This window comes from Pleurodeles waltl, chromosome 6 (genome assembly GCF_031143425.1).
Source record: "Pleurodeles waltl isolate 20211129_DDA chromosome 6, aPleWal1.hap1.20221129, whole genome shotgun sequence".
Classification (NCBI taxonomy): Eukaryota; Metazoa; Chordata; class Amphibia; order Caudata; family Salamandridae; genus Pleurodeles; species Pleurodeles waltl.
In genome coordinates this window covers 378594969-378615091 of record NC_090445.1, presented here as the reverse complement: position 1 = coordinate 378615091, position 20123 = coordinate 378594969, and the positions used below count along the sequence as shown (strand labels likewise).

At 43.1% G+C, this 20123-nt stretch overlaps 1 protein-coding gene across 1 annotated transcript in view; it reads left to right on the top strand.

The window, feature by feature from the left end:
* LOC138299767 (granzyme B(G,H)-like) overlaps positions 1-17095 on the top strand; it is a 118417-nt gene extending 101322 nt beyond the window's left edge. Inside the window, exon 5 of the mRNA XM_069238307.1 lies at positions 14673-17095. Coding sequence (XP_069094408.1) covers positions 14673-14810 — 138 coding nt within the window. The 3' untranslated portion in view covers positions 14811-17095. The remainder of the gene's footprint in view (positions 1-14672) is intronic.
* The last annotated feature ends 3028 nt before the right edge of the window (positions 17096-20123 follow it).

Sequence of the window (20123 nt, the reverse complement as noted above, 5' to 3'; positions counted from 1 at the left end):
GTAAAATTACAGTAGATTGCAATAGGAGCACATAGGTATAGGGGCAACACAAACCATATACTCCAAAAGTGGTATGCGAACCACAAATGGACCCCAAACCTATGTGAGCTTGTAGAGGGTCGCTGGGCCTGTAAGAAAACAGTGAGGATTAGAAAAATAGCCCACCCCAAGACCCTGAAAAGTAGGTGTAAAGTGCACCTATAACCCCCAGAGAGCACAGAAGTCGTGATAGGGGGTTTCTGCAAGGAAGACCAACACTAGCAAAGCAACAACAGTGGATTTCCGGACCTGAGTACCTGTGGAACAAGGGGACCAAGTCCAAGAGTCGCGACAATGTCGAGAGTGGGCAGATGCCCAGGAAATGCCAGCTGAGGGTGCAAAGAAGCTGCCACTGGATGGTAGAAGCTGTGGATTCTGCAAGAACGAAGAGGGCTAGAAACTTCCCCTTTGGAGGATGGATGTCCCACGTCGTGAAGAAGCTTGCAGAGGTGTTCCGACGCAGAAAGACCGCAAACAAGCCTTGCTAGCTGCAAGGGTCACAGTTAGGGTTTTTGGATGCTGCTGTGGCCCAGGAGGGACCAGGATGTCGCCACTTGGATGAGGAGACAGAGGGGGCGCCCAGCAAGACAGAGAGCCCTCACAGAAGCAGGTAGCACCTGCAGAAGTACTGGAACAGGCACTTGGAAGAGGAGTGAACCGGAGTCCACCCGAAGACACAAAAGGGAGTCCCACGACGCCGGAGGACAACTCAGAAGGTTGTGCACTGCAGGTTAGAGTGTCGGGGACCCAGGCTTGGCTGTGCACAAAGGCAATCCTGGAAGAGTGCACAGGAGCCGGAGCAGCTGCAAATCACGCGGTACCCAGCAATGCAGTCTAGCGTGGGGAGGCAAGGACTTACCTCCACCAAACTTGGACTGAAGAGTCACTGGACTGTGGGAGTCACTTGTACAGAGTTGCTGAGTTCCAGGGACCACGCTCGTTGTGCTGAGAGGTGACCCAGAGGACCGGTGATGCAGTCTTTTGTTGCCTGCGGTTGCAGGGGGAAGATTCCGTCGTCCCACAGGAGATTTCTTCAGAGCTCCTGGTGCAAGAAGGAGGCAGGCTACCCCCAGAGCATGCACCACCAGGAAACAGGCAAGAAAGCTAGCAAGGTTGCAGTAGTTGTCTTTACTACTTTGTTGCGTTTTGCAGGCGTCCTGAGCAGTCAGCGGTCGATCGTTTGGCAGAAGGTGAAGAGAGAAGTGCAGAGGAACTCTGGTGAGCTCTTGCATTCGCTATCTGAAGAATTCCCCAAAGCAGAGACCCTAAATAGCTAGAAAAGGAGGTTTGGCTACCTAGGAAGGAGGATAGGCTAGTAACACAGGTAAGAGCCTATCAGAAGGAGTCTCTGACGTCACCTGCTGGCCCTGGCCACTCAGAGCAGTCCAGTGTGCCAGCACACCTCTGAATTCAAGATGGCAAAGGTCTGGGGCACGCTAGAGGAGCTCTGGGCACCTCCCCTGGGAGGTGTAGGTCAGGGGAGTGGTCACTCCCCTTTCCTTTCTCCAGTTTCGCGCCAGAGCAGGGCTGGGGGATCCCTCAACCGGTGTAGACTGGCTTATGCAGAGATGTGCACCATCTGTGCCCATCAAAGCATTTCCAGAGGCTGGGGGAGGCTACTCCTCCCCAGCCCTGACACCTTTTTCCAAAGGGACAGGGTGTAACACCCTCTCTCTGAGGAAGTCCTTTGTTCTGCCTTCCTGGGCCAAGCCTGGCTGGACCCCAGGAGGGCAGAAACCTGTCTGAGGGGTTGGCAGCAGCAGCAGCTGCAGTGAAACCCCGGGAAAGGCAGTTTGGCAGTACCCGGGTCTGCGCTAGAGACTCGGGGGATCATGGAATTGTCTCCCCAATGCCAGAATGGCATTGCGGTGACAATTCCATGATCTTAGACATGTTACATAGCCATGTTCGGAGTTACCATTGTGACGCTATACATAGGTAGTGACCTATGTATAGTGCACGCGTGAAATGGTGTCCCCGCACTCACAAAGTCCGGGGAATTTGCCCTGAACGATGTGGGGGCACCTTGGCTAGTGCCAGGGTGCCCACACACTAAGTAACTTTGCACCCAACCTTCACCAGGTGAAGGTTAGACATATAGGTGACTTATAAGTTACTTAAGTGCAGTGGTAAATGGCTGTGAAATAACGTGGACGTTATTTCACTCAGGCTGCAGTGGCAGGCCTGTGTAAGAATTGTCAGAGCTCCCTATGGGTGGCAAAAGAAATGCTGCAGCTCAAAGGGATCTCCTGGAACCCCAATACCCTGGGTACCTTAGTACCATATACTAGGGAATTATAAGGGTGTTCCAGTATGCCAATGTGAATTGGTGAAATTGGTCACTAGCCTGTTAGTGACAATTTAGAAAGCAGAGAGAGCATAACCACTGAGGTTCTGGTTATCAGAGCCTCAGTGAGACAGTTAGTCATCACACAGGGAACACATACAGGGCACACTTATGAGCACTGGGGCCCTGACTGGCAGGGTCCCAGTGACACATACACTAAAACAACATATATACAGTGAAATATGGGGGTAACATGCCAGGCAAGATGGTACTTTCCTACACTAGTCGTTCCCTTTAACTGGTAATTACTCCAGCCCACTTGCCAATGGGGCTACCAGCCTTCCGACAGTAAAACTAACAGTTTTGGTGTTTTTGCTATTAAAGCATGTAAAAGCACATGTTCCACTTTTTAATATATAACACCCGGCCTTAGTGCTTGGTAGGCCTAATCTGGGGTGACATATATATTAAAAAATAAGGTTTGGTCATTATTTTAATTGACAAAGTCGAGTTAGCAGTTTGAAAAGGGCCAGCAAGGACACATTAGGAGTCACACTATTCTTTGTCACACTTGTTGTGGCACAATAAGTGCTGAGTGTCCACAAAGGACACTTTAACTTACAGACCCTGGGTACCCCGGTTACCATACACTAGCGACTTATAAGTAAGTTAACTTATGCCAATTGTGGGTGAACCAGTGCTTGATTTGCAAAAGAAAGACGGTCAGTGCCCGAAGCTATGCTCAGTAGCTCACAATTAAATGTTTGCATGCTGAATTCCAAGGCTGGTCGTCTCATGCTTATTTAATCCACTACCAGACACTCTTAGACACTCCCTGCCCCTTTATTTCATTGTTGAAGGTGCCTGCTTTCTCCTTTTGTGTTTTGCCATCTTTCTGTTCCCATCTGTCTTCCTGATCTGTGTGTTTTTCCCCACTCTTGCGTTCAGTACATATTTGATGCGAAAAAAGAATCACTGGTTGTAGGATGCTGGCCTGGTTTGTAGTGGGTATCTAAGGTACTTACACCTTATACAATGTCCAGTTATCCCTTATTAGTGAAATGTAGGCAGTGTCTAGAAGCCATGTTCTTTAGGGGTAATGTGGATGAGCAGCCAAGGCCTAACTAGGAGACATGCAAAGCTCATGCAATATCACTACAGTCTTAGAGTACTTTCACACATGAAAGAAAATTCTCAGTGGTACGAAAATAAAGGTACTTTATTTTGGTGACACACTTGCCAAATATACCTCAGAGACTAAACTCCCTTAAAAGGTAAGTAATATACAAATTATATACACTAGTATGCAGAAATAGCTGTGCAAACAGTGAGAATCCCAAACCAAATACTAAGAAAGTGGAATGTGAAAATTGGTTTCCCACCTAGGCAAGTGTAGTGTGTAGAGGGACTCTGGGGGTATTCGAAAACACAAAAGGTAAGTAATAGAACCCACCCCAGAGCCCAGGAAAGCAGGAGTAAAACACAGTAACTTTCCCAGAACACACACAGCAACGAAAGACATTATGCAAGAACCAGAAGAGACTGAAGGACACCAACAGTGGATTCCTGGACCTGAAGACCTGTGGCAGAAGGGGACCAAGTCAAAGAAACACAGAAGACTCCAGGGAGAACAGGAGCCCCTGCTAACCGGATGAAGGTGCAAAAGAAGAACCACCAGTGTAGAAGAACAGTCAGGATTGCACCCAAGAAGACGGATTCGGGCTCCTGATCGGTGCAAGTGATGTCCAACACCAGATGGAAGATTGCAGTCTGTTTTGAGTCGCTGGATTCCGCCAACAAGCCTTGACACACCCAAAACTCGTGGTTAGCAGAAGATGGCGTTGCCCGGGACCAGGAGGGATCTGGTGGACTCTATCCTGGAGGTGGATTGAGAGGGGGCTCTCAGCAACTCACAGAGCCCACTGAAGACCAGACAGCATGCATAGGAGTCCCAATGCTCGGGGACAAAGAAATTGCAAAAGAGGGCCATGCAGCACAATGACAAAGGCTCCCACGTCGCCGGGGGACTGCTCATGAAGCGGTGCATCGCAGGATAGAGTGCTGGGGGCCGAAGCTGAATGGTGTACAAAGGATTTCATGCAACAATGAAAACAAGCCTTGGCAGCTGCAAGCACACAGTGCATGGGGTTACTGTTTTGCATGGGGAGGCAAGCTCTTACCTCCACTAAAACTGGATAGTAGGACGTTGGGACCGTCAGGACCTCTTAAGTCTACCACTTGTGTTGCAGGATCCACGCAACTTGTCAGGAGAGGGGATCCACACCACCGATCGTCATCCTTGTAGGTGCCTGCTGAAGCAGGGGAGTGACTCTATCACCCGATGTGAGATTCCTTCACTCTTCTGGTGCAGGCTGAAGACAGGCTGTCCTCATAGGATGCACGATTGGGAAACAGTTGCAGTTGCTGGAAGGAGCTGAAGATACAATGTTGCAGAAGGCTTCTTGCTTCTTTGTTGAAGTTGTAGAGTGCCTGGAGGGTCCAGATGCAGTTTCTTCAGTAAGAAGTTGAAGTGGAGGATGCAAAGGATTCCTGCTGGTGTCTTGCAGTCCGAATCTGAAGAAACACCCAAAAGAGAGACCCTAAATAGCCCTGAAAGGGGGATTGGTTACCTAGCCAGGTAAGCACCTATCAGGGGAGGGCTCTGACGTCACCTGCTGGCACTGGCCACTCAGATGCTCCCAGAGTTCCCTGCCAACCTTGAATTCAAGATGGCAAAACCCAGGGACCCTCTGGAGGAGCTCTGAGCACCACCCCTGGGTTGGTGATGGACAGGGGACTGGTCACTCCCCTTTCCTTTGTCCAGTTTCGCGCCAGAGCAGGGACTGGTGGCCGCTGAACTGGTGTAGACTGGATTATGCAAGGAGGGCACCGTCTGTGCCCTTCAAAGCATTTCCAAAGGCTCTGGGAGGCCACCTCTCCCAAGCCTGTAACACCTATTTCCAAAGGGAGAGGGTGTAACACACCTCTCCAAAAAGAAATAATTTGTTTCTGCCTTCCTGAGCTTGAGCTGTACAAGCAGCAGGAGGACAGAAACCTGTCTGTGGGGTGGCAGCAGCTGGGCTGCCTTCAAAACCTCACAAGGCTGGTATAGCAGTACTGGGGGTCCACGGTGGAGCCCCCAGAGTGCATGGAATCATACAAACAATGCTAGAATCAGCATTGGGATATCATTCACAGATGTTAGACACCTTACATGACCACATTCTGAGTTACAATTATGTAGCTAGACATAGGTAGTGACCTATGTCTAGTACACATATAAAATGGCATCCCACACTCACGAAGCCTGGGAAAATGGCCCTGGACGATGTGGGGGCACCTCTGCTAGTGCAGGGGTGCCCTCACACACAGGTACTTTGCACCTAGCCTCCACGGCTGGAAGGCCTGACATATAGGTGACTTAAGAGTGACCTGGTGCAGTGTCAATGGCAGTGAAAGGGTGCATCCACCATTTCACACAGGCTGCAATGGCAGTCCTGTAGACACCTTTGCATGGGCTCCCTATGGATGGCAAAAGAAATGCTGCAGCCCATAGGGATCCCCTGGAACCTCGATGCCCTGGGCACCTAGATACCATATACAAGGAAATAATAAGGGGGGCACCAGTATGCCAATTATGAGTAGAATACTGTGTTAACAGTATCCAACAACCAAATTTACAAGAGAGAGCATAACTACTGTGGTCTTGGTTAGCAGGATCCCAGTAGATACAGTAAAACATACTGACAAACAGTTAAACACACTGACATACAGGCACAAAGTGGGGGTAACAAGTCTAGAAAAGGGCTACTTTCCTACACCAGTTCCCAAAAATAGGTGCTGGTGCTCCCACAACCAACACCGGCTCAAATTAAGCACTGGGGTGAACTAACCACACATAAACCCTTACAATAGCAGCATCAGTCCACAACTATGGGGTGATCATGCAAAAAAGGCATTTCCTTACAACTGGGACCTGATTTACAGACGATATACAAACAAAACTGAAAACACAATAAAATCAAAATCTCTTGCACACTGTGTTTCTAGTTGCACATCCATGCAGCCCCTGAACCTAAGAAGGGTGGATCCTGGCAAACTTTAACAGATGAAGGACCAAAAGAAAGGAGTCCTTGCAAACTTTACAAAGTGATATGAATAGTGCGTAGGTCACAGGGCAACAATACACTAGACACCGCCACGCAATATACAGAAGGTATAAAAACAAAAACAGTATATTAATCAAAATATCTCACTTACTGTGTTTTCATACTTCCTCTATATGTACTTTCCTTTCAATATTTTGGTGCTTGATAATTGTCAATGAAATTCTTACATCACAATATAGTTATGTTCGATATTCAGTCGTACAATCTTTACTGCATTTCACATAGTTACTTCGGGCAGAACTTGGAGAGACAATAATTCCAATATACCACTTGAATGAATCTATATACCAATTGTAGTGCACAGACAAGTTAAGTTCCCATATGAGAATGATCTGATATGCAGTGAGCATGCTATCTGGCAATGACATGCGCTTGTCTCCCTCTCATTTAACATATAAGTTAGTTGTCTTGTGCAGGCTACAAAAGCGTTAATACATATCCTCTGGAAAGGAGTTAGTATTTACCTGTGTTGTATAATGCTAATGATATGATCTTTTGGATGATACTAAGTCAGTTTCCAATGGGCCATCAAGAGGTTTATTGATATTTAAGCTAAGATAGAAACCAATAGAGCAATTTAGAGGTGTCTAGAAACTGTTCATGTATTGAAAATCTGTGGATGCCCTGTCTACCTACCTCTGAGTTCCCATGCCTCATTTGAAGTTAGGGGACAAGCTGCCTTCCCAACAGCTGGGCCTCAGCCAGCTCTGTCATCAGAAACCCCTTAGCAGATGACCATTCACCACAGAACTGCTATGTGTGTTGCATCAGATGGTGAGGCTTCTAACACTATTTTTTCCATGTCCAGGATTTTGAGTCAGCAACCTCAAGTTTTACACTGAAGGAGAAAAATTTACTCCCTCTGTGTAAATCTCCCTCCAATGAACCAAGGGAGCAGGGTAAGCCACTCAAGGTAAGACACTAGGACAGAGGGTCAGATGGCTTTATTCAAGGTCTGTCGTCACCAAGTATATCCCAGCGGTGAGGGACATGTAAAAAAAGAAAAATGATCCCAACACCTCTGTAGAAAACTCCCATGGTGCCGTTGGCATTAGTGTTGTTTTATTTTTCAAAAACAAACTCTTGCTTTGGTGTTTGTTTTTGAAAAACAAAATACTTTGGAAAAGATTGATGGCTAGCTGGCCGACATTTTACACAGAGCTGTCAGTCAAACATTTCCTATATTGACAGGAATCGCCATAATGGCAATTCCTGACAATGATTAGAGATGTCCCTGGCGCAAGCAGGCATCTCTACATTTTCTGGGTGGAGTAAAGGCAGGGTGGCAGACAAAGTCCTTGGGCCGCCAGACTGTCTTTACTGTATCTGCCAAACCCAAAAGCTAGTGTGGTACAGTGGGTGAAAAAACGATGGTTCAGAATGCCTCCCCGAGTAATTGCCAGCGGTTAGATTATCTGCAAGCATTTGCATCATTATCTTTTGGGTATTTGTTTGCCAGTAGTATGCCTGGAAACCTAAGACTGACACAACCTTCCAAGCGTCCTACTGCCAAGTGTTTGTGAATTCCAAAAAGTAGTAAATTTGCTTGTTTCAAAGAAGTACTTTAATGGGGGCAGGGTTGCTCCTTTTTTAAGAAACCTGCCACTATATATTTAAGTGCCTGATCCAAAAAATAAAGCGGTTAAAACCTCCAAGTGAAATCAGAACAGCGAGAAAAAAATAACACAGACATAGCAGACCTGAGTCAGGGCCCCCAGACCCAACTACTAAACCAACAAAGCATTTATTTAGGGGGTGTCACACCGCAAACAGCCCCCTTGAAGCTTCACCCCTGCCTACATATGCATGTATAAGATCTGCCACTTCTGAATTTGGGAAATATCAAACATGCAATTTATAGCTAGACAGATGTTTTAAGGCTATAAATGCGTTGTGAGCATCTGTAAAATGTATGTTTGTGAATGTAGATGTGTGTAGCAAAATACATTAGAGAGATGAGAAAATGTTTGTTGTATAATTTTGGCCTTTCACCTTCTTAGCACATATAATTTAATGTATAGAGAAAAGTAGGCTCAAGGACAAAGGCCTGTGACTAACCTATCCAGCTGGCATCATACCATTTGTTCCTTTGTCCCTATAGTTCCCTGCTCTTTAGGGTTACATCTTGATTGAGTCATGATGGGGCACAGAGCTCTATTGTCCCCCTCACAATCTAAAAGGGCTCCACACAGAACTAAAAGGTAGTCCTCCTTAACCCCCTCAGGCGCAGCACTTATTTGCGACTGTTCTTCATAACCTTTGAGGTGCCTAGGAGAGGTGTCAGAGGAGCTGAATTGAAGTTCAGAGGCTCCAGTGTACAATTTTCTTGGCAGAGACCTTGTCCCTCATCCAGATGCCCCAACAAATGTACTGGCCCTTTCAGCGAAGTAGTGGATCTAGGTTATACCATCCCCAACAACAGTAGTAGATCCAGAGACACCATCTCCAGCTACAGCAGCAGGTCCAAGGACACCAGCTCCAACAACAGTAGCAGATCCAGGGACAACATCTCAGCAACAACAGCAGATCCAGGGCGCACCATATCCAGCCACAGCAGCAGATCCAGGGACACCATCTACTACAACAACAGCAGATCCAGGTGCACCATTTCCAGCCACAGCACCAGATCCAAGGACACCATCTCCAATAAGAGCAGCAGCTCCAGGCCCCCCCCCCCTCTCAAGCAACAGAAACAGATCCAAGGATACCATCTCCAACAACAGCAGCAGCTCCAGGGACACCATCTCCAACAACAGCAGCAGCTTCAGGGACACCATCTCCAACAACAGCAGCAGATACAGACCCCTTATCTTCCACTAGCTCCTCTGCTTCAAAACCTCCCTGCCCCCGGCCCATAAGCCACCATCTTCCAGTGGGAGGGAGGATCATCACTATTTCCACCAATTGTGAGAAGCTGTCTGGAATGGATAAAAACATCCAAAATCGCTGCAAAAAACCACATTTCTTTTTCAATTCCCCATTCCGCATGGGAAACCTTGTAACACTATGATAATCCTGTACCCCAAAAATACAGTAGCTCTCAATATTTTTAATCAGGGCACACAATTATTAATGTGGTGTTCCTGAATTACCTGTAATAAGGCGCTTACTTCTGTCATGGCCTAGAAAATGTTTTCACAATATTTACATACCCTGTCACATAGTGCAATAGATGCACTCAGTTAGCATCCACACATTCTGTCTACTTGTACCACCTGTGTGCCATTGTGTTGATTATTTTTAGAATTACATAAAAATGAAAATTTTGGCATGAGAACTATTACTTACTTAGAGATTGGTGAGAGTGTATGTAAAAGGTATATACAATCTTGGCAAAAATCCTCCAGGACTTGCCCATTGGCCACCTAGACCAGTTGACTGCTGATTCTCTAATGCTTGCCCCATATTGTCCTATAAAGTAGTCACATACCTCAAAGATTTTAAGGCCCAATGTGCAAAGGAATAGGTTTGTAATTCGGAATTGATCAAAAATACCAAATCACTAATTGCATCCCTATGTCATAACTAGATAGCGAATCGGGAGGATTTGCATTTTCAAATTATGGAACCAGAGTGAGACATTACAACCATGAAATAGACTACTACATGCTCACTACGGGCCAAAAGAGAACATAGGAGAGGAGCAGAGCAGCAATATAATCAAAAGGACTCCAAAACCATCATGGTAAACCTAGACACAGAGAGGGATTAAGGAGGGAGAGAAGGGATGCATAAGTTCAGCGAAACAGAGTTAAAGATCCAGGTAGAAGAGTCTGTTTCTCATAATTCTGAATTTTGTGAAGAATTCACTCACATTGGCTGATGCTCCAAAAAAATGAAAATATGGCTCAGCATTCAAGAACAGTAGGAGTTACTTGTCGTAGCATAGATTAAATAAGGAAACAATGTTAAGCCATGCTCTCATGAACACGGAAAAGTTGCAAATAGAAGGCATGATGCTAATGGGACTGGGGAAGGCCGTTCTACCCAAAAACCATTTACTCCTGTTGAAGAATTCACTTGACATTTCAACCTGAAGCAGTCACAGGATTAAGCACAGTAGACACTTCGGCTCCACCACCAGCATCCACAGATAAGTGGTTGTCCTCAAAAACACATGTATCCCCTAAGCTGATATTTGATGTGAAAGTTAATTTTTTAATACAGCTATAAGTCCATACTTCTGTACCAGAAGGTCCATGCCTGCCTTACCCCTGACAGCAGAAGAATGCATTGTGGCATTAGTGGCTTCAAAAAAGTAACACATAGCTTAAGCAACACATTAATTAAATTATTCTCAAACTCAGGGCTCTGTTTGTTCAAACAAACTTTCAAGTGAATGAATACCATCATACATACTATCTAAAGAGTGTAGCATTAGTCATGTTAGTGAAGAAAATAGCAAGAGCTGCATTTTCCTATAAACATGCCATTGCTCCAGGAGGAAGATGCACGTAAGAGGGAAGAGGAAGAAGTGACAAAAGAATGTTGGAGAGCCTGGTGAAGCAGGTGGTAAGAGCATTCCTGTAAAAAAACAAAAAACACAGGGACAAGAGTTGACCAGTGCCCTCTGCCAATAACTTAACCTGCTATCACACCATCCACCCAACTATAATCATAAGCAATAGTGTGGGCAACATTCTTCATAAGCAATTTTCTTCAGTGCGGTGCAGAATTTAGAGGATGAAGCTCATGTTACCTGGAGAAGAGGGCTGTACCAATATGTATACAATCAGAAACATCAATGTTGGGTGTACAAAGGCAAAAATTAAACGCATTATGTGCCATCAGTATGAAAGTTGGCCTTGGCACAGAAATCAGAGAATGTTACAAGGCTTTGTGCAACATCATGAATAAATGATGGTCACAGAGCCATTAATAATCATATGGAGGCTTTGAAAGAGGCAGTTACTGCCTTGTGCACAATACTGCATTAGGAGTCACTTGTACGGTTCCCACTGAGTAGGTAGGGCAGTGGATCAGGGCGGCAGAACTTCAGGACCAGGGGGCTGACTCTTTCTACAACATCAGGAGCTGTCAACCCAATTCTTAGCTAGCTCACAGTACCTCACCTGAATGCCCAACCTTCACAGGGTGACAGATGACTACATCAACCTCGAACATGGAACGCTGACTCCCAAGGAGGTCGTGGAAACAGATCTTACTACTTTCATTTTTTACTTATGCATGCCTAGGGTACACACAAGAAAGATGCAAAGGAAGGTTTTCAAACATTTATTGAAACAATAATTTTCTTGCATAGAGAGAATGAGTGTGATTATTAGGCAGATGAAACAAAGCATTGTAACCAGTGTTACTAACATGGTGAAAAGAATTATCAGTCCACCCATGGTAATCTTAGATCGATATCTTCCTACCTACCACTATCTACAATCTGAGAGCATAGCGGGTATACCCTCTGCCTGTATCTGATCCAGGAGGACCCAAACCTGGAGAGCTGATCCAGGGTGCCAGTCTAGAGTGAAGATGGCAATCCTCTTCTGCAATGAATGAATCCTGGAATAAACACAGGATTCATTCCAGGACAGTAGAGGCAGCAGTGCTACTTTGACCTTCCTGGGGCAGTGCACAGTGTATATAATCAAAGCCACACTGTGTTAGTGGCACAGCAAAATGCAATGATATGTATAGATGTTAGAAACTGTCTCTGAATGGGCAACTCAAGCACAAGGATATCTTGTTCAATATTCCTAGCCTTGATTTGAGTGTACAAATTACATGTTGAGGAAGGCTAACTAAAACAAGCAGTAGGTAAAATGTATTCTGAGGACAATAGTGTGCAAGCATAAGGTGCGTAAAATGTCATTGCTAAAAGCGGTGAGCCTAAAACATGTAAAATATTAAACTAAGCTAAGGTGGAGAACCAGAGTGGGCCCAAGAAGCCTCACAACATCACATTCACAGAAGCACAGAAAACGCCAAATCCTTTCATGAATGGACATTTTTGGAAGGTCAGTTACTCAGTTGGCTAATGCCACTTCGTTTCGTTCAAGATGGGCCATTAATCTCTAGGTTGAGATGTGACATTATAGTGAAGGTATTGTGCGTGGTTTAGTTCAATTTACCACAGCACCTGAGGAGTTGCAGACAACACATCTTGATATAGCAGAGCAAGTTCTATTTCCAGAAAGTGATGAGGCCTCAATCCTCAATAGTATTCAGAACGTATGGAGTGTATGCCGCACCCAGAGCTGTGATGGTCAAGGAGCTGAGGCAGCAACACCTGCAGGGAGGGGAGGAAAGCATATGTAAAGTGAGGAGGCATCATTAAATTACATTTTCATTTGTTTACTATTTGCTTTTTTACATGTGAAAAGGAAATTTCAGTTTTATTGATAATAATGGAGTACATGCCAGGATTGGCAGTTGTTCATTATACAACATTTTGAGTAATTTCTGAATAAATTAACATCTGTAAACCTTATGGTCGGTTTGTTCACAATGCCAGGCCAGCTTTATGTTTTTTAACAATATTCATGTGACTTACCTAATAAACACCCACCACCAAACTCTTCTTGTGCAAGATGGTTAGATATTGGGCTGTTATCAGACACCCGGCATTGCAGATCACCTATATACTTAGGCTGTGTTAATCTTGTAATTCCTTTACAGATAGCCTGTTGCTGCTGCCCTTTCTGCAACAGATCTGAGTATCCATCTCACCTTCACAACCTACTACTGTAGGAAAATGTGCAATTCTGTAAACATTCACCTGGGTGTCCTGCAATTCCTGAGGGGTGCCAGGAAAGATTATGTGGGTGTTCATAATACTCAACATGGTATCCAGAAAAGTATGAAGTACCTATGACAAAGCAAGATAACCTCCTCCTGCAGCTGCAATGCTTTGATTACTACCTAAAGCAAGGAAGTGTAATGAGCACAGCACCTCTACATGTGTTGGGATTGCCCAGCTTCTGTTTGGTTGTCTCCTTAGCACAGGGTCCAGCTCCTGTTTGAGATCAAGTATGAGCACTGTACTTGCCATAAATGTCTTCCTCAGTCTGTTCAATAAATGTCACTAACGCTAAATATACTTTTGTGTTTCCGCCTCTTCCTCTGCGCTCCAACAGTCCTTATTCTCTTCCCCATTGCATTCATAGATGCCGTTTTGTAACAAACTGATACATTCAGGGCCCCTGTTTATGGATTGCACCTGCTTGACGACTGGTTTAACTTGATAATTTGTGAGTGAAAAATGTGGTTTGTGCAACTATTTACAATTTGTAATTCAGTAGCACATATCATTTGTTACTTGTTTTTTAGCAATCGCAATGGGGTAATGTTGCACAATTAGCGATTAGGTATTTAGGGCTAGATTTACAAGGCGCTAGCTCCTCTTAGCACCACACTAGTGTAATTTGTTTATGCTAATGTGGCGTTAAGGAGGCCATTCTCCTTTGCCATATTTACAAAGTTGAGCAATGCATGCATTGCGCCACTATGTAACCCTTTGCACCACATTATGCCAGCACCAGGCATAATCTATGCAAGGAGGGCATTCCCATGCAGGGAGGCCTGTTAAACTGGCGCAGTGAAATTTACAACATTTCACTGCACCATTTTTCAGAAATTTTTAATGGCGCACCAATTACTTTCAATCGTCCTCACTTTACTTTGCAGGATTAGCACCACAATTTGTGGCACTAATCCTGCAAAGTACCACAATAGCGTCACAATCCTTTGATGCTATTGTCCTAACGTGCGCCATGGTATTCAGTATTGTAAATACAGTGCACACATGGTGTCGTTAGGGGGGCGCATGGAGGCGCAAGAAAAGTAGTACATCAAAGCTGATGCGCAAGTTTCTTTTAAATATGCCCCTTGGTGCTTTTTGCAATTTTAGCGATTTCATCATTTTTAGAGTTTAGTACATTTCAGCATCGTGATTTTGCAGGAGCAGACTAGTTTGGGACTGACTTATGAATTGAAAAACCTTAGTATTTTGTCCCCAATATCTGTTCTGTGCCATAAACAGTAATGTAACAGGATGCAGTGATAGAGTGTAGATTTTGAAACAGACGGTGTAAACAAAACCACGTGGCGGGTGCATTTCTGGGCAACTCATCCAGAAGAGTACCAGATCACTAACAATGGTGGTGCAATAGCATTTATTTTTAAATGAAACAAAATATTGTTTTCTGTACTTTCCCTTGTAGGGCGACTCTGGAGGACCATTGGTCTGTCAGAATGTACTGCAGGGCATCGTCTCACATGGGCTAAGCAACGGACAGCCACCCAGAATCTTCACAAAGATATCCCACTTCTTACCCTGGATAAAGAAGATCTTGAGATAGACTGAAGACACGTTCTTTGAACAGTCCATCTCCAAACCACCACTATCAGAATGCTAGTATATTTTGCTCATGCAACACATCTGTTGGCTAGTGATACAATTTTCAAAATGCTTACTACAGGAACAAGAGTCTTCAAGTTTCCCACGCTTCCATAAGAGATCGAGCTATTGCAAACTACTGACAAAGAAAACTGAAAACAAAAAGCATATAACATCTAGGGGGCAAATCAAGTTTGTCCAAGCTCAAAATAATGCAAATGATGTTTTTTATTGAAAAAGTGATCATTGTCTTTTCGTTTTGCTGTTTCACAAACATTAGATATTAATAGTGCCCATCTTGACACACTCTAAACCTGAAATGGGCAAGATGTGGCAAATCACTGGGTGAAGTACATTGGTCTGTAGGTTTCTTTCAAATGAACATGGCATTTTAAAGTCTTTCATTTACAGTTTTCTAAGTAGCTTCTGCCTATGGATTCTGACATTGTCCCCTAAACTCCAAATTGAAGGCTCCAATAGCCAATAAAAGTCTGTCATTGAAGACTTTCTCAAAAGACATCCAACAAAGGCCTGCATAGAAAGCTTCTTCCAGAAGCATCCACTAAGGTATTCCATTGACAGCTTACTCTGAAGACATTCACAGTAGCCATTTTTAAATGTTCCACCCAAAGACATTTGCTAAAGGTTTTCAATGCAGTCCTTAAAGAAATTCACCAAGCAGTTCATCCCTTGATGCATGTCTGGAGAACTCACCCAGCAAAGGCATTCTACAAATTACCTTCCTCCAAAAGCACCCACTAATATAGTCCATTAATAGCTTCCCTTAAAGATGTCTGCCAAACTATTGAAAACCATTTCCAAAGACTTCTACCAAAGCCTTACACTGAAGGCTTCCTCCAAACACACACACCTATAGATCCCATTGTAGGCTTATTCCAGAGCCATCCAACAAAGTCATTCACAGAAGACTTTCTCTAAAGACATTCATCAAAGGATCCCGTTGTGAGCATCACGCATCACCCAAGAAGCTGCAGTGCTAGCTTGCCTCACAACCTAAGCACCTACCACCCTAAGCACCTACCATACACAGAACATGTACAGCACATGTAGCAGTGTTGCAAGCTTTACTTAGGCCCTGATTTATATATTAGTGGCAAGGGTACTCTGTGACAGAGTTCCCTTTTCGCCAATAAAGTGGTCTGCCCACCAAATTTAATTGTGGGTGGACCTTAAGTTGACCTTGAAGGAGACTACTCTGTCTCAGACGTGATCAAACTTCTACGATGGCCCTGGGGAATAAGGGTCATCAGTTTTTACTGTTTCTTACCGCCATGTAAAATCTGGTGATAAGGAACAGTAAAAACATTATAATGTCCATCCCCAAGAGGCCCATGGCAAGGGGAGCTTTATTTTTTTTCTTTTCAAAAAGGAAATCCGGTTTTGGGATTTACTTTTTTAAAAGAATACTGTTTGCTACAGGGCTGCGTCCTTCCGACGCAACCCTATACAAAACAGTCAAATGCATTGGCATGAACCTGTGAGATGGCGGTTCCTGCAAATGCCTTTATAAATGACCACCTGCTTGGCAGTCATTTATAAATTAGGCGGGCAGCCTCTCCATCATGGGGGAAAAGTAATTTATTTTGTCCCCATGGCGGACCCATGGGCCATCTGCCTCAACTTAACACGGGCCCTTAGACAAAAATGAGGCAGAGTATGAGCAAGAGCAGTATAAGTTTCCACAACAAAACAGAACACATGCAGCTCCTGCAGTAGTAGTGCAAGCTTCACTTATGCATAGAAAATGAGTGGGACAAGTGCAGTAGTGCACGCTTCCCTTGAACAAAGAATAGGTTCAGGTTAAGCAGCAGCAGTGAAAGCTTCCATCATAAACAGAAAAAGTACACAATAGGCAGCAACATCCAAAAAAGGTACAGAAGAGGCAGCAGGAATGTGAGATTCATTTTAAAACCACAACATTAATGTCATGAAGACAGTATGCATAACCAAATTGTAAAGATATATGATCACCATCGGTTTCCCAAAGTGGTGAAATAAATTCAACATAATTAGCATTAACACAATTAAACATTCAAGGATAATCATACATATCATTAAGGATATTATCTGTGAGACAGATACAAATCTTAGGTCAGATTGTATCAAAACTGATCAAATTCAAATAAGCAGAGTATACAATTTTATTCTGTGCACAGGTTGTCCCTACAGCTAACCATATTAGGAAATGCATGTGTAGAGATGGGCAAACACATGCAGGCAAAATGCAAAAGACAAAAATAATTTAGAAAAATATAACTTTGGCTACAGAATGCTAGCTAGAAAAATAAAAAGAATGAGTATCAGCATATTAAATCTATTCTAGAAAAGGGGCAGCAAGTGTCATCAGGAAAGGTGCAGCATTAGGACAGAAAATGAGAAGAAAGAAAAATCGGACATGTCAAGGGGCAATGGCATCCAGTTGAAAGGGTATACCTCTCCAAGGGAAACAGCATTCAAGGAAACTTCATCAGAAGAACATCAAGATTAGCAGCAAGCATCCTCAGTAAAGGTGCTGCATCAGGAGAGAAAATGAGAACACTGACTAAAGTTCCAGAGTCCTCTAGTATTTCAAATCTCATAAACCATTCCAATAGTCCATTAACATTACTTCAGGTCACGCTAGAGGGGCATCATCCAATAAAATTAGTTTCCCATCTTCACTTTTTAACAGTTAATTTAGTTCCCAGGTTCTGCCATGGGAATAGCTCATGTCGGTGTGAATCCAAAGAGTTCTAAACATTTTGTATCCCTTTGCAACACTCCATTTAAATCTCAGGGTTTTACAATGCAGTCATTTCAGTGCCATGTGAATCCTAACAGTTTGAAACAAAATGCAGTCCATGTTCCTGTAAAGTTTAACATTGAAGGACAAATGTATTTCTCTTCCACAGTAAGACAATGGACTTTGCAAATGAGGCTTTGCTTCTCATGGGAAAGAATTCTGAAAGAGAGCTTCATGTTATAAGAAGAAAAAGTTGCAACATCTTTACATGACTGCAAAATACGAGCTCTGCAGGCCTTGTTAAGCTAACTTAAGAAATTCAAATGCATTATAATTTATTCATTGCAATCTAGTAAAGCATTTAAAATATTAACATAAACTTCTTCATGTTAATATCTTATTAATGTAAGCAATACATTTCACTTAAAGCAAAGACTTTATTAATACTTTTTACCAGCTGGTACAGAGGAGTGCATTTCTTTGATTTCTGCTCAACTCTTTAAACTAATAATTTAACATTAAATGTTGAATAAACAAATTTGTTTCAGTGCATATGTTTAAACTAAGGTCTAACTTATACTTTAACATAACTTTCATTTTTCGAACATGCTAATGAGGTAGGTGCAATGTGACCACCACCAGAATGAAAACATTAGCACATTTTAAATGTGTGTGAATGCATCTTTCTACGTTAGGACTTTTGAACATCAGGCATGAAATGTGTGCTTCTGCTGCTGATATCTGGGTCACTCAAAGTTTTAATAAAATCTACGCTCCAACAGTCCCTCATCTGATGGCAATCTGTACCATCACAAAAAGGACACTTTCTCATATCAATGAGACAACTTAAAAGTTTGATGTCATTTCCAGTAAGGTCTGCCGTAATTCTCAAATTTCTTGAGGTTACAATAATAAAGGCTTCTCCTAGTCTCCATTTCCATCTCTTCCCTCCTCTGTTTGTTCTTAGCTCCTTTCTCTTTCCAGATTTTGTATAGTTTGTATAATCCAAGGGCAACTAAGGTACACAAAACCGCAATCAACACAGGTCTCAAGATCATTCTCATTATTTCTTTTGCCAAGTTTCCAAACCATTTTCCAATGGCTGAAAAACCATTTCCTATTGTTTCCTATGCATGGTGTCTGTCAAGTCTTTCAGGTCATCTTTCAGGTTTGTGATGTAAGAGATAAAGGGCTAGATGTATCATTCTTCACAATAGTAATTACCTAATTGCAATTTTTAGCGAATCGTAATTAGGTAATAGCTATTTGTGAGCCATTGCGAATGGCTAAAGCAGTCTTTTTTTTTGCAGCCCATTTTCCTTAATGGAAAATGGGATGCGTTTAAAAATGAAAAATTTAAAGTTTTCTTTTCATCTTTTAAGAGTAGGCAGTGGTCCGTGGAACCACTGCCTGCTCTTAAAAAATGTTTTCACATGCATTCACAAAGGGGAAGGTGTCCCTTTGCGAATGGGTCACCACCAATTTGAAATTGGTGGTAACTGCAATTGTTTTGGGACCGCATTCAACATCACAAAGCAATCATTCATACCTCTGCGATTCAGTATTAGGAAGGAACGCCCTTGAGACGCAAATCCAATTTGCGATTCGGTAACAAGTTGGTCTGTTTGCGATCGCAAAAATGTTTGCTACATCTGGCCCAAACTTCCTTATCTCTTTAGTATTATCAGGGATGTAAGTGCAACTCTGCCCTCCTTCACAAGGAAAATGTCTAATACAAGACGATTTTGCAAAACCATTGATCTCATAGCAAACATCTTGGTGTACATCAATAACATGGCACCTGCTTTGTCATTAGCTAATTTATCTTCTACCCATGATAGCTTCCTAATCTTGATATCATTCAAGATCACTCCAACTGATGGAATAATGGCACCAAAAATATCTCTGTATTCTCTGCAACACTAGCTCCTCTCTTAACTCTGGAATTTGGTTTCTCTTTTCATACATGATACATTTTCAGAAAAACTACTCCCAGGTAACATGTACCATACCAGCCATTCGGCAGCTCGTAATAGGCATTTTCCGACATATAAAATAAACACTTGTTATGTCAGGATCTTGTCCTTTCAACATAAAAGTCCAAGCACACTTAAATAAAAAAAATACTAATGTACATTCACTACTACCTCCAAAATGTTTATCTGTCTTTGGCTTAGGCCTGTATATACATATCTTCTCTACGTGTTGCAAGTCTAAAGCTCACCATCCTTGATTACTACTGCCTGAATCATGTACAGTGTCTTTCTGCCAGTTTTGTGAAACAACTCCCTTTTCTAATTTGGTTTTCATTGCTTTCCTTCTGTCATCTACTTGTCCAATTAACTATTTTTCTACAGGTGTAAGAATGCACATAAATTGTTTCTGTATGCATATGCAGTTCCAAAAGTCAGGATCGGTTCAAAGAAACCTTCAACAATGTCAATGTTTTTAGCTTTAGCTACACCACTCAACTGCTGATTAATAGGCATAAAACAAAACACTACGTCAAAATTGGAATAGAAAAATTGGAAA